We start from the raw sequence: 15,898 nt of genomic DNA, 5'->3' as shown, positions 1-15,898 counted from the left end.
AATTTCCTCTTTAAATTAAGAAGGGCAGGGAAGTGAAAGGAGGCAGATAAGAAACTACCAGTATGCAGGTCAATACTAAAAGGAAACAAACCTTCAAATTCCTAATGCTGAATAGTATTTGGGATGAAAGATATACATATATCATGTTTCATAAGAAAAGGTTTACTGGTAACAGGTTTTGAAGTTTACTAATGCAGTTATAGGTGCATCTATTAAAATAAAAATGCTTAAAAGCAAAATAGCTTCAAAGCACACTAATTTCTCTGAACTAAGTGTATTTTACAAATCTTTCCTCAAAATTCTGTAAAGTCTTGATTATTTTTCAAGATATATTTTAAGAAATCTCATTTTGTAGAGTCAGAAGTTATAGTATTTTTCTGTGTGAATAAATGACAATGAAAATACTACCTTGTCCCATTTTCATCTCAATTTTTCAGTCATCTGATTTGCTACAGTTCCTAGACTAACCTGAGAAATGAAAAATCCTAATAGCCTTAAAATGAGTCCTCAATGGCAAATGAACTTGGCGACCTGAAATATACAATATGCTAAGCAGTGATACTCTATACTTATAGCTCTTATATCCATGATGAATTTGAACTTTCCCAATGCTGTTCAAGATAAGTAAACTTGTGGTTAACAAAACAAACTAGAAAAACCTTGTTTCTGTAAGATAAAGATCAGAAATTATTAGATTTTAAAATCAACCATTAAAACTGTATTTTTAATGTTAGTAAATAAAACTTTTAAACTTCCAGGTTTAAAAAGAATATAGTCAGCATTAACAATTTGAAGTTTCTTCCCTGAAATATATTTTTCATTAAGGAATGCCTATAAAAATATAATCTTGAGAAATGGGAGAAAAGTTTAAATCTTCACTTCTAGCACTTTAATTACCAAAAGCCGCTTACCGTGGTATCTGAAGCCTCAGACTGCACATCTATGTTTAGCGATGTGCTCTCAGCTACAGAACCAGATCCCACAGCTGAATCTATAGTCCGAACATCCTCCTCCTCATTTTCTCTAGCCTGAAATATTTTAGTGGTATAAATCATACAACTATTAAAAAGGGCAGTAAAATGTTATAACGGATGGCACGATTTTCTGAAATATATCAACTCCTCTGAAGTGGCACAGAATGTCACCAGTACATGTACACTGATATACTAAAAAATAACTCAATACATTATTTAAAAGGTCCATAACTTACAAGGATTTTTTGGAGAAATCTCATATATGACTTTTCTTGTTCTTTAAGGTGATCTATTAGATGAGTAAGTCGCTCAACATTAGCAGATCTTTCATTTTTCTCTACAAGATCTTCCCGCATGGAACTAGCTTTAGTAATATAGTCACGAATCTGAACAAGCCTGCTTACAATCTGCTGGGGAAATATTTTTTTAAAAAGGCATAAAAGTAAAGAGTATGTAAAACTGAGCATAATTCACTCAACAGCAACAATTTTATATATGTTACACTTCAATATAATGACTAAAAATACTTCTAGTAATTGTGTGAATTCATACATGCAAAACACCTGAATCAAATTTAGAATTTCATCAAAACATAATCAGCTATTTTAATAACTCCAATTACTGTTAACTTAAAAATTTCAAAATTCGTTTACATATTTACCTGAATATTTTTATTTATAGAACTGCATATCAAACTATTATTTATATAAATTTTTTCTAATGTTTATATTTATTTATAAATAAATTTTAAAGTATTATAAATACTTTTGAAAGTACTTTTCCAAAGAATTATATCACCATTTTTAAAAATTCTTATAAAATCTATTGATCACTTTGCTCCCAAGCCCCCTTTACTAAAAACTGACAATATAGTATTTGGCAGATAAACAGCATCCTTGATTTATCTGAATATGTCATTTCTACAATCGTTTTAGGTAAAATGAAATTTACTTTATTTTGAATAAATCTGAAAATTAATGAAAAGTGTCAGGGAGTACTTTAATTCTACCTAACAAATATTCCTATGTGCATAATCTAATATAATTATACTAGAGGCCCGGTGCATGAATTTGTGCTTGGGGGGGGGGGCAGGACTGTGGGAGGTTGGCTGGCAGGCCTGGATCGGGCAATTGGGGCGGCCGGCCAGGGAAGAGGGGCCGCAGGAGGTTGGCTATGGGAGCACACTGACCACCAGGAGGCAGCTCCTATGTTGAGTATCTGCCCCCTGATGGTCAGTGCACGTCATAGCAACCGGTTGTTTGGTCGTTATGGTCGCTCAGGCTTTTATATATATATAGATTTTTAATGTTAATGTTTTAGACGTTGAGGTTTGTGAAGGCAAAGAGCAAAAGAAACATTTTACCACCTGGCTGCTCTCCATTGCAGGCTCTCCTCTCCCATCTTCTTCAGAGACTTGACAGTTTTGCAAAAGGTCATTACTTAAAGCAGAAGCAAACAACTCTTTACATTGTGCTGAGCCAATCACTTCTCTCTTTTGAGGACCTGGAGCAGCATCTTTGCTCTTGTTAGTGTTAATCTGCATAGGCAAAAAGTTGAAGGGCTTTCGGTTCTCACTAGGCTGACGTTTGTTATTAGCAGCTGTTGCTCGGCCTTGAGAATCACTTCCAATGCTTCTCTATATATGAAAAAGAAAACAAATCCACAAACATTAACCTTTCAGCAATTAAAAAAATTCCAATATTCTTAGTCAGTTTCACCATCAGAGATTGATTCAGGAGGTGTGCATAAACACCTTATAGTAAGATATGAAATAGCTTCAGATCTACAAAATTCTACTAAAATATCAAAATTTGATTGGTACAAATTTGATTCCTAATTTTCAGACTATTCAACTAATGATATCAGCAAGATTAATCTACAGAAAGTACTGGGACATATTTATGACTCACACTGCTAGTCTTTCTTGTTCACAGATTTTTGTATAGGCTTTAGACCCAATGAATCAATGTTAACTAATATGAACACCAGCATAAAGGTTTGTTTTTATGAAGCAACGCCTAAAACAGTACTAGGCTCAGTGCCTGGCATATAATATGTGTTTAATAATTAGTAAATAAATGACTAATGACATATCATCATCACCATACAAGACTTGATCTACATTTATGCATATCTGAAAACCTGTTTATCTATATAAAGTACCAATGTTATAGTAAAATATTAAGAGTTCATTATCATTTACACAAAATGGAATATTACTCAGCTTTTAAAAGGATGGAAATCCTGACATGTGCTGCAACATGGATGAACCTTGAGAACACTATGCTGAGTGAAATAAGCCAGTCACAAAGAGGACAAATACTGTGTAAAGCACATGTGAAGTTCATTAACATTAAACTCATCACCAACAGCAGTGGTCGGCAAACCGCAGCTCGCAAGCCACATGCGGCTCTTTGGCCCCTTGAGTGTGGCTCTTCCACAAAATACCACGGCCTGGGCGAGTCTATTTTGAAGAAGTGGCGTTAGAAGAAGTTTAAGTTTAAAAAATTGGGCTCTCAAAAGAAATTTCAATCGTTGTACTGTTGATATTTGGCTCTGTTACTAATGAGTTTGCCGATCACTGACCAACAGCACAAGTTGTTATACCTAGTCCCACATGAAGTACCAAGAGCAGTCCAATTCAGAGACAGAAAGTAGAATGGTGGTTGTCAGGGGCTGTGGGGAGGGGAGAATGAGGAGTTGTTTTTTAATGGGAACAGAATTTTAGTTTTCCAAGGTGAAAATAGTTCTGTAGCTAGATCGTGGTGATGGTATCACAATAAGGTGAGAGAGTAAGTAATGCCACTGAACTGAACTCCTAGAAATGGTGAAGAAGGTTAATTTTTATGTTATGTGTAGTTTACCACAATTGAAAAAAATAAAGCTCAGCATCTTAAAAAAAAAAAAGAGTTCATTATCATTTCTACTTGCTCTTACTTGTAAACTTTGAGTGATTACTAATATAAACCCTAGTTTTATTCTAAGCGAGGTTTATCCAGCACATTCCACAGAGCCAATAATAAATATTCTAATATGGATTTTCCTTTTTCCTTAATAGCAATCTTATTCAGTACTAACATACAAAATTTAGTTTCATAATGAAATAATTTTAGTAATAAGGTAAAGTAACAAAGTAAAGAAAGACATCTTTAGCAAATTTAGAAATAAGACCTTGTTGCCCTTCAAAGAACCTACATTATCATCACTGATTAAAATTCTTTCCATGCACAGAAACTAAGAAAAAATAAAAAGCTCAATATTTTACTTAAAAGAAATTATTTAAGCCATCTCAAATATTTCCTAGTCATAACTTATTTTTAAAATAATGCACTAACCTGATCTAAATCCCCAAAGTTTATCCGCTGTTTAAGTTTCTCTAATTCTGCCTGCTCTGGAACAGACATCTGAGTCACATATCTACTATGTGGAAATGTGTGTGGAGTCTTTGTCCTTCGTCTTCCAACTCCTGGTGATGACTCCGGAGAAATATCATTAGTTACCCTCTTATCACTTTCTACAGCAAACTTTTTCTTATTCTTTTCCGATGATCTATTTGCCTTCTTCTGTTGGCCACCCCAATCCTTTAAAAAAATAAAGGCAAGGGTTAATAGGGCCTCTATCAAACCAGGAAAATCACTTATGCTTAAAAAATTTTGGTCAGCCTTAAAAATGACAAAACACTTTCACATCAACATGTAATCTTAGAGACAATTATTTACTACTAGAGGCCCGGTGCATAAAAATTCATGCACTGGAGCGGGGGGGGGGGGTGGGGGGTCCCTCAGCCTGGCCTGCCCCCTCTCACAGTTCGGGAGCCCTCAGGGGTGGGAGGTGACCCAGCGATCAGGGGAAGGCGATGCCCCATCACACCTCTGCTGATGCCACTGCCAGCAGCGCAAGCCTCAGCTGGCCCTGGTTACCTGAGCCTCGGGCGGCCCTGGGCAGCTAGGTAGTTGCCATCTGAGGCTTGCCTGCACCTCGGGCCGGCCCTGGGTGGCTGGGGGTGGTGAGGGGACTGGGGGACTCCAGAGGCAGGCACATGAAGCAGGCCTTGCCGCATGCCTGCCGCCCTGGCAGGGCTGAGGGGACTGGGCGCCGCCATCTTGTGACTGTGGATGCTGCCATATATGAGGGCAGAGCAGTCAATTAGCATATTCCCTTCTTATTGGCTGTGGGCGCTGCCATCTTTGCAATGGCATGAGGGTCAATTAGCATATTCCCTCTTTATTAGCTAGGACTAGAGGCCTGGTGCACGAATTTGTGCATGGGTGGGGTCTGGCCAGCCCGCCCAATCTGGGCCAATTGGGGGCAGGGCTAGATGAGGGAGGGACTCCAGGTGTTTGGCCAGCCAGCCTCGCCCCTGATCAGGGTAGGGGGGCTGATCGGGGGCGGGGCTGGCCAGGGGGAGGGGCCGTGGGCTGTTGGCCAGCTGGCCCCAACCCCTGGTCAAACTCCCAGTCACAGGGACAATTTGCATATTACCCTTTTATTATATAGGAGGATTACTAAACCATCAGTTTTAGATCAGTACCAAAAAAAAATCCCCAAACTCCAACCCTAGGGTCAGTCTGAATATTTTCAAAAGCATTTTTATAAATGGTTCTTTATTATTTATGAACTAGAGACCCAGTGCATGAATTTGTGCATGGGTTGGGTCTCTCGGCCTGGCCAGTGATCGGGGCTGGTCCGGTGGAGAGACCGCAGGAGGTTGGCTGGCCAGGGGAGGTTGGCTGTGGGAGTGCAGTGACCACCAGGTGGCAGCTCCTGCATTGAGCATCTGCCCCCTGGTGGTCAGTGTGCATCATAGTGACCAGTCATTTGGTCGACCAGTCATAATGATCGCTTAGACATACATAAGGGAAATGAATTTATAGATACCTTTACTGGCCTCCTTTAAAGTTAGTATGAATGATAAGAAGGCAGATCTGGAGTCAACCTGGGTTCTAAAGTAATTACTGTTTTCTGAAGAAATGCTCCATTGCATGACCCTAAGCAATTTAACTTCCCATAATCACAGCTGCCTAATCTCTAAAATAGTGTCACCTTTAAAACACAATTAAAAATAACATGTAGAAAACATCTAACACAGTGCCTAGTGTACAGTGAGCAATAAACATAACTTACTATTTTTATGGGAAACAGTGTTCTTATTACATAAGATTTTATAACAAAAAATGCTTAATGTTTCCACTAGAAAACATTTTTATTTACTAACCTAACTCATTCAACAAAAAGTCTATAAATTCCCACCATATCCAGATTAGAAGAATCCTTTAGTTTCACAATAATAAAACCTTTGGGATATCTTCCTCATTTATAACAAAACTTCCTTCTCTACAAACTGTCCCTCCACCCCAATCCATGTGTTGGTGTTCCTGCCAACCTCTTAGTCTATCTACCCCATCCCATCCTGCCATAGATAACTGGAAAAAAGATGCATATCTAATCTAAATTGGGATATTCATACTTCAAAATGTCACTAGTCAGTGAAAAAAATAACTAATCAGTATTTAATTGCAGCTATAACTGAAAACTTTAGAATCAAAGGGCAGCCATAGTGCACCATGTGAAGCAGAGGAGAGAGAAAGCTGGGCTGTTGTGTTAAACAGAGGCACTCAGAAGGAGAGTGAAAGTAGCCAAAAAGTAATTCTTGAAAACTTTCTAGTTCCTTTTTCTAGTCCCTTCTTAAAACCCAACTTTATTCCCTTAAACTGTTTTCCATAAAACAGCTGTATATCCTTATTAAAGAAACCTCTTTTTTGGCTTAAGCTAACTCAAGTTGGTATCTGTTACCTGCAAACAAAAATGTCTTCACTAATGTAACAAATAGCCCAGCATCACTTAATACAGTGATGGGCAACCTTTTGAGCTTGGTGTGTCAAACTTCGCCAAAAAACTGAGCATAACTCGGGTAGTGTGTCACTTTGAGGAAAAAACTAACTCCAAGACTCTAGTCGCAAATGTTTCATCCTCAGGAGCAGCAAATGTTTCATCCTTGGCATGCGGCCGCGTGTCATCAGAAATGGCTACACGTGTCAGTGTCATAGGTTCGCCATCACTGACTTAATATCTTGGCCAGTTAGAAAACATGTGTCTACTTTACAGATAGTTTCAGTGAGTCTGATTTAGCTAAGTCAAGGGAAAGCTGAATTTTAATATCAGTAGTCAGTAACACACCATCAATAAGATAATCATACCATATTGTTGAGTCGGTCATCAACATTCTCATTGCTCCAGTTTGGTAAATCCTGATCATTCATGCCTTCTTCAAAAGGACCTCCTCCTGCGGCCATACTGGCTTTAACAATTAATTTCCTATAAAACAAGTAAAAACCTTTTTAACACATAAAGACAAACTCTAATATTTAAATCACTCCATGAAACTTAGCAATATAAAAGAATCTCGGAAAAGTTGATTTTACAAAATTAAAAGAGGCACTGAAAACCACATATCACAAACACATTGATTTAGACATAGTATGATTAATATGAGCTAAGTAGTTGGAGTGATTGGGCGGGGGCAGGGAAGGAAAACCTCTGAATATCCACTATATAGACTTGCCTGTAAACTTTAAGGTTATTTCATTTAATTTATTCAACAAAGTCCTAAAAGATAATGTGGTAGGAAAAAGTTATTAATAACTAAAACCAATAGTGCTCTTAGAAAAGAAACTAATACTCTCCAGAAACCAGGGCATTTGCTTTATGTCAAAGATTCAGAGGGCAGAACTGCTCTGTATGAAACACTGAGGAAGGCTTGGTTTTAATAGAAAGGAAAGTAATGGTAAGCAAGACGAGAAGGCAGGAAGAAGCAGGACTAGATGGGTGGCCTATAAAAGCAAAGAATACAGTGGCTTAAATCACTTTTAAAATACTTTGCCTTTTAAATTGTATTTCTAGGAATTTTGTAAAAATCAAGGAAGGAAGTGAATTTCATGCCCGAGTCAGAGATAAGAAACAGTAGCAGCAATGGGAGAAGCAAGCAAAGGTTTAAGAGCAGAGATATTTAAGAGAAAATAAGATTTCTACATAACCTGTGAACTAAATTTCCCCTGGGTATGGAACTGTGCCTGTTGGAGAGAGGCTGAGTGAAGGAGAGGGTAAGACAACTTTATAATCTAATGGCAGGAAAGGACATCAGGGTTGTAATAGGCTTCTCATTTTATAAACAATAACACTAACATTAAAAGGAGTTAGATAATTTTGCCAAGGTGATGCAGTTAAAAATGTCAAAGATGAATACAAATACTAGGTGCTTTAATTCTAAGATCCTAACTTATCCCATTCATCACTAGAACACAATATTAAAAGGACTATCATCCATGACAAGGTAGGATTGATCCCCTGGATGTTTTAATGCTAGGATACCTATCAGAATCATGTGTTAACTGATTACAGGGCAGATTAAATTTTTTCATCTCAAAATAAAAAGTGATGTGATAAAATTCAGCACTTCAAATTTGAAAAAAATCTTAAAAGTACAAATATATTGACAGTTCCTTATAGCTATATTTATTTTTATAGTGGTTGTGTGTGTTTTTTCAATGAACATACGTTACTTTAATAAACTTCTGGAGTTGAAAAAAGTACATTTTAAACCAATGGCCAATAATTTTAAAATAAAACCTGAAGGACATCCCTATTAAAATAAAGACCAAAACAAGAATGCCACATTATCAGTTATTTAGCACTGTTTCGGAAGTCTAAAAAAAAAAAAAAAAAATACAGAAAAATAAGAAACAAATGTTAATACTGAAAAGAGAGAAGGTGGTATTTTTAAAGAATATGCATTAAGCTCTGGCCATTGTGGCTGAGTTGGTTGAGTGTTGTCCCATGCACCAAAGGTCGCTGGTTTGGCCCTAGCTGGTTTGGCTCAGTGAATAGAGCCTTGACCTGCGGACTGAAGGGTCCCGGGTTCTATTCCGGTCAAGGGCATGTACCTCGGTTGCAGACTCAATCCCTGGCCCCGGTCGGGGCACATGCTGAAGGCAACCAATTGATGTCTTTCTCACATCAATGTTTCTGTCTCTGTCTCTGTCTCTGTCTCTCCCCCTCCCTTCCATTCTCTTTGAAAATCAATGGAAAAATGTCCTCCCGTAAGAATTAACAATAAAAAATAAAAGGTCACTGGTTCCATTCCTGGTCAGAGCACATGCCCAAGGTTGCAGGCTCGATTCCCAATAGGGGATGTGCAGGAGGCAGCCGATTGATGTTTCTCTCTTGGATAGATGTACCTCTCTCTCTCCCTCTCTCCCCCTCTCCTTTCCTTTCTCTCTAGAATCAATATAAACATATTTATATATATATATATATATATATATATATGCACACACATATATATATGCATTAAAAAACCTAGACAACTTCAAATAATCACCAATAACCTTTCAGAAAATACACTGGGAAAATTTATGCCACTTATAATACAGTAGGTCCTCGGGTTACGCGCTTTTTTCCGTAAGTCGGAACCCACCTACATAATAAGCACCTACGTCACTCACATGGAGCACAGACACAGCAGTAATGAAGTGAAACAGTAAAAAAATTTAAAAGAGAGACAATTCCTGACCTTGTGGTAAATAAATAATAAAAAACATCAAGCACATATGTACATACGTCAAAATGACGGAACTTTATTTTTAATAAATAAATGGGAGATGGAGACGTAACCACAAAACGATGTACATCAAGTACGACGTAACCAGAGGACTGTCTGTAGTGACAAAAAAAAATATGTAGGAATAATATTATTTGCCCTATGTGGAGAAGCACTACTAAACTCTATAAAACAATAGAAGATAAAATTTTATAAGGATAAAAACAAACTCTCTTCTCTGGTAGGAAGTCAAGTATTACAAACATACCATTTTTTTTCTAAATGTACAGGCTTAATAAAATTCCAACAAAAACCTCACTGTAATTCTTCTTGGAATTTAATAGAACAGGTATGAATAAACAAGTCAGGAAAAAAATTACTGTATGAAAAATAAAAAGAATAGCAATAGAAGTCAAGAAAATAGAAAACTAGTTCCAAGATAATTCAACCACATTGAATGCCCATATGGGTAAATTAGTACCCACCCAAAAAAGAAAATCCTCAAATATACCTAATTAGAAAAAAATGAGAAAAATTATAGCTACCATCTATATCTTGGTATTTACTATATGTAAGCCAAGCACTATACAATTTTATGTGCATTTTATCATTTAATCCTCACAAGAAGTCTTTGATGCAAGATTATTCAGTTGATGAGGCAATTTGCTAACCAATTTTGAAAGAGATTTATTTAGAGCTTTAACAGTCTTTCTATAATTAGGATTCTTCATCTCAGATACAGAACCCAGGAAAATGACTTAAGTGACTGTTTTCTCAATTCTTCCAAGGATGGTGCATACCCAGTACCAGTCCAGAAACAGAGAGGAATTAATTCACAGTAAACAATGGAGGGCTCAGAGCATTAGAGTTTAATTCTCTCCAACTGAAAAAGGCTGCCTTATACAACACCAAGATAGTAAGTAGATTAAAAATAAGTTTTAAAAATCAAACAACATACAAAATAGAACTTTTAAAAAGAGAGCTACTAATGTGGGATGCACCAAAAAAAAAGTTCAACAGATTTTATTCACATAAAAGTAAATTCTAAGTATGCTGAGAATAAACAGTAAATGATAAATTGGGAAAAACCACTGAAATAAATATGAAGTATACCGTTAATATCTTTACTATATGAAGAATGTTTTTTAAAAAAAACCCTCCCCACCCAAATAATCTGATCACACAAATTACAAAAAAATCAGTAAACATAAAATGATAAAGATATGAATACAATCCAACTGAAAATCAAAATAAGAGATTATTAAATTCGCTCAATTATATATATTATTAAATCCTAATGACAGCAAAGGGAAACCAGACACTCAGTCATTATGGTGAGAACCTAAACAGGTATAAGCTTTCCAGAAAGCATTTTGGCAATACTGTATCAAGAACTAAAATTGTTTTGATCTAGTACTTCTACGTCTCCGTAGTTAATTTAAAAAAATATGGAGTGGTGGTGGGGGCACAGTTGAAAAGGAGGAGACTATAATAAAGGAAGTTGTTTATTATGCTAAAATTGTAATAAATTGAAAACAAACTAAATATCAAACGGTAGACTGAATGCTATTAGGGAAGAGTACCCTTCAAAACATGTAATTATGAAAGCTAAATAATATTGCCTGTGTTTATAATATATCATCATCTATAATAATCTATAATAAAAGCATAATATGCTAATTAGACCGGACACCTTCCGGACGAAGCTGGGGCTGCAAGGAAAACCTGGGTTCCAGGTGCCAGAGGGAAGCCAGTGCCAGCAACCGGGAGAAAGCAGGCCTACTCTTGCACGAATTTCATGCATCGGGCCTCTAGTATAGTGTAAAAGAGGAAAAAAGCAATATGCAAAATTGTATACAGATTTTTTTTTTTTAAATATATTTTATTGATTTTTACAGGGAGGAAGGGAGAGGGATAGAGAGCCAGAAATGTCAATGAGAGAGAAACATCGACCAGCTGCCTCCCGCACCCCCCCCACTGGGGATGTGCCCGCAACCAAGGCACATGCCCTTGACCGGAATCGAACCCGGGACCCTCCAGTCCGCAGGCCGACGCTCTATCCGCTGAGCCAAACCGGTTTCGGCTGTATACAGATTTTAAGAAAATACAATAAAATGCTTGCATGCAATCAATTATTGGTTAGAGCAGTGGTCAGCAAACTGCGGCTCGCGGTTTGCCGTTCTGTTGACGAATGAGTTTGCCGACCACTGGGTTAGAGGGATAGGAATATGAAGCTGTTTTCCTCTTTTCTCTGTCTTATACATTTTTTGCAATAATTGATACCCATAGATAGATATGTCCAATAAGCTGAAATGACTCATTTAAACTAAACATTTGGCAACTACTATATTCTAGATGTATTGATATCATTTTTATTATTTTTAAAATATTTTTATTGATTTCAGAAAGAGAGAAGGAGACAGAAAAATCAATGATGAACCATTGATCATATCTGTAATATTAAACAGCTTAAAAATACATATGCAATACAGGTGATTTATTTAAAAGTACTAAAAGTAAATTGTCTTAAAATGTAAATTAGATTGGAAAATTATTAAAAGTAAGTAAAAATTCTTACATAACTTCTTAAAATTAGAGTATGTTATGCTTTCTAGCAATAGAGTAATAAGCCCTTTAAGATAAATTTGTAAATTTATTAACAATCTATTTTTAGGCTAATAACTGAAGACTACTAAAATAAGGTTCTAAAACAGTTTGAACTCATTAAAATTAGTTTGGGAAAAAATGGATCAAATATTTTTAAACCTTTCTAAGAAAACCACTTCCTAAATAAAGTCTATTAAGTTTATAAAATAAACTTTGTCTACTGTTATATTGTGATTAACAATACAATGAGGTAGAATCCTTCCTACATAATAAAAGGGTAATATGTAAATTACCATCACTCCGCTACGCCCACGATTGGGCCAGCGGGAGGCGCAGGGGGCGGGACTTGGGGTGGCCGGGGTGGCCAATTGGGCCAGCAGAATGCTGAGCTTGCATCACCAGCAGCAGCGCGAGCTCAGCGTCTGCGCCATGGCTGTGCTGCGGCACAGAAGGGGCCTCTGGGGCAGCGAGCCCACGTCCTGCTGCGGACCATCAAAAGCGGGGAGCGAAAGCAGGGGAGCTGTGTGTCCGCTCCAGCACCAGCGGACCCCCTGCCATCAAAAGCGGGGAGCAGGCTGCTAGCAGTGTCCGCAGAGCGTGCTAGGCTTTGCGGGGCAGTGGATATGGCCTGAATGGCAGGTTAGGCCTAGGGGACCCTACATGTGCATGATTTAATCATGCACTGGGCCTCTAGTATGTAATAACATAATACCAAATGTATTAAAAAGGCACATGCCTAGTGGGTGAGTCGACCTATGAACCATTCAGGATTTGATTCCCGGTCAGTGTTCGATTCCCGGTCAGGGCACATGCCTGGGTGGCAGGCTTCATCCCCAGTGTGGGGCATGCAGGAGGCAGCCGATCAATGATTCTCTCTCATCATTGATGTTCTCTCTCTCCCTCTCCCTTCCTCTCTGAAATCAATAAGAATACATTTTTTTAAAAAAATGATCATTAAATATTTAAAAAGTTAAAACTGAAAAATGGAAGTGGACTAATTCTCTTAACATTATAAAAATCTACCCCATAAAAGGTGCAAAATAAAGGCAAATTATTTCTCTCTTCTTCATGCCAACCATTCTAATCATCTCAGAGTCACCATTAGAAATATAGGATCTCTGCCTTCTAAATTTTATTCTGTAGACACATTCATATAAACTATTATTTATATAGTTTATTATTATAAACTACTATTTATATAGAAAGACTTCCAATAATCAAAACAGTAGGTATGTAGAGGAGCCAATACAAGCAAGATTTCCAAGGCAGAATCACAGGAATTGGTGACTACGTATTCTAGGGAGATGAGGCAGTGAGGAAAGAATACAAGGATGACCCTAGAACCACTTGTAGCTTGAGCAACTGGGTATACGATGATACATTCAAAGTGACTTGAAAAGGAACAGGTTTTGGTTGAGAAAAAATGTTGAGTTTGAGATACCTATGGTATACCAAATTAAATTTGTCTAGTGAACAAATACGAATCTCTCAGAAGTGAAATCTAGGCTGGAGAGAAATTTGCAAGTCATACAGTCATAAAAGTACTTAAAATGGAACAGAAGGCTCAGGCAAAGATGAAGAGTAAGAGAAAAGAATGAAGAACACTGATATTTAAAGAGAAAAAGAACACCGTGAAGGTACAAAAAGACTGAAGGGAAACCAGTGTACTAGAAATGGAGAAAAGTGTATAAAGACGGGGTATAAAAATGCTAGATGTTATTTTGTCATGTAAGAAAAGTACTGAGAAATGTCCACTTGGACTTAGCAACAAGATTACTGATGATAACCTTTGTTAAGAGAAATTTCAACAGGGTGGTGAGGGTCAATTCCATAATTGTCATCTGTTTACTAATGGGAAGGATTTGAAAAGATGGTCATTAGGTAATTTTTTCAAGTAATCAGTCTGTGAAGGAAAGCCATTCCAAAAATGCCTTGTTAGCATCCTTAACTTCCTCACCTATTTGCCTATTCTGTCAATTCATTTAATGGTTTTTCTCCGCTTCTACTCTGCACCTGTCAGTGGGGAACAGATATAAAATGGCACTGCTTGTGTCCATTACTACAGTATACTACACACACACATACATGCACACACACGCATTTTCAAAATGTAAATTTACTCCATGAGGTAAGGCACCTGGTCTGTTTTGCTCACTGCCATATCTCAAGTACTTTTCAGTCATTAAGTACCACCTGTAGGCACTCAATTAAATTTGTAAGATGTATTGCTATGTATCCATAATGGCTTCTCAATGAATTCCAATGTGAGAATTCCAAACCTTTTATATTTTCCCCCAGGTCTCAAATATACTTGCCTCCTTCAGGTGGCCAAACCCTATTGAGAAAACCAAGTTCTTCTAATGTGAGTTAGCCCAAAGATCCTATGTTTTTGTTTAATCTTATCCATCTTCCTTACCATGTTAAAAGAAAAATTATTTTACTTTATAACTCATTTTACAATTCTTTTTATTTTACCAAACTCCTACTACATACTTTAGTGTTAAGAACTCTAATGCAGCCGAAACCGGTTTGGCTCAGTGGATAGAGCGTTGGCTTGCAGACTCAAGGGTTCCAGGTTCGATTCCTGTCAAGGACATGTACCTTGGTTGCGGGCACATCCCCAGTTGGGGGTGTGCAGGAGGCAGGTGATCAATGTTTCTCTCTCATCGATGTTTCTGGCTCTCTATCCCTCTCCCTTCCTCTCTGTTAAAAATCAATAAAATAAATAAATAAATTAAAAAAAGAACTCTAATGCACACACTCACTTTTGACCTTTCCCCAGAATTCCATTTTTCTTGTCCTATTCTGTTACAGTCTGACAATTAAAAAAAGAAAATACTACTAAGAATTATAATCATATATATATACATATATATATGTGTATATATATATATATATGTGTGTGTGTGTGTGTATATATATATATATATATATATATAAAAAGAGGTAATATGCAAATTAGGCCAGGACACCGTAACCGTCACAACCAGCTCAGGAGGAGGGGCCTGGCATGGGTCCAGAGCCTGAGAGAACAACAGACAGAGCGGCCCGCGCCAGGCCCCGGAGCCGGAGAGAACAACACGCAGTGGGGTCGGCCCCAAACCCCAGCCCCGCAGTGCTAGGCTGCTGGGGCCAGAGCAGCAGAGACACAAACCTGCAGGTGGCCCGGCCCCCAGCCCTGGCCCTGTAGCCGGGTTTAATTCTGATCAAGGGCATGTACCTAGGTTGCAGGCTCCACCCTGGCTGGGGCCCAAGTCAGGGCTCATGCAGGAGGCAACCAATAGAAGTGTCCCTCTCACATTGATGTTTCTCTCTGTCTTCCCCTCTCTTCCACGCTCTCTAAAAATCAATGGGAAAACATCCTCAGGTGAGGATAAATAAAAAAGAAAGGTCATATCCTATGCGACATATGATATGAAAATGCCTAAAGAAAGTTGTCATTTTTTTTGTGGTGAAGGAACTGGAGTCCATGTTGATGAGAACACCTTGGTGGCTGCAGCAGCCGGCAGTGGCAACAGCAGAGGGGTGATGGGGGTCGCGCCTTCCCCTGATCAGCCCGATTGCCTCCCACAGAGGGAGGCCAGACTGCGGCTTAAGCCATCAGTAGGACATCCCCTGAGGGCTCCCGGACTCTGAGGGGGGTTAGCCCGGGGACCTCCCCACCCCAGTGCACGAGTTTCATTCACCGGGCCTCTAGTCCTATATAATAACGGGGGAACAA

At 38.0% G+C, this 15,898-nt stretch overlaps 1 protein-coding gene across 6 annotated transcripts in view; it reads right to left on the bottom strand.

Annotated features, from left to right (window-relative positions):
* PCM1 (pericentriolar material 1) overlaps positions 1-15,898 on the bottom strand; it is an 85,989-nt gene that overhangs the window by 67,077 nt on the left and 3,014 nt on the right. For all 6 annotated transcript variants that reach the window (XM_028152625.2, XM_028152623.2, XM_054720105.1 and 3 more), the window contains 5 exons: positions 7,172-7,289; positions 4,310-4,555; positions 2,341-2,610; positions 1,211-1,384; positions 912-1,028 (listed from right to left, as the gene is read on the bottom strand). In XM_028152625.2, coding sequence (XP_028008426.2) covers positions 912-1,028; positions 1,211-1,384; positions 2,341-2,610; positions 4,310-4,555; positions 7,172-7,267 — 903 coding nt within the window. In that variant the 5' untranslated portion in view covers positions 7,268-7,289. The remainder of the gene's footprint in view (positions 1-911; positions 1,029-1,210; positions 1,385-2,340; positions 2,611-4,309; positions 4,556-7,171; positions 7,290-15,898) is intronic.

This window comes from Eptesicus fuscus, chromosome 8 (genome assembly GCF_027574615.1).
Source record: "Eptesicus fuscus isolate TK198812 chromosome 8, DD_ASM_mEF_20220401, whole genome shotgun sequence".
Lineage (NCBI taxonomy): Eukaryota > Metazoa > Chordata > Mammalia > Chiroptera > Vespertilionidae > Eptesicus > Eptesicus fuscus.
This window is presented reverse-complemented; position numbering and strand designations above follow the sequence as displayed.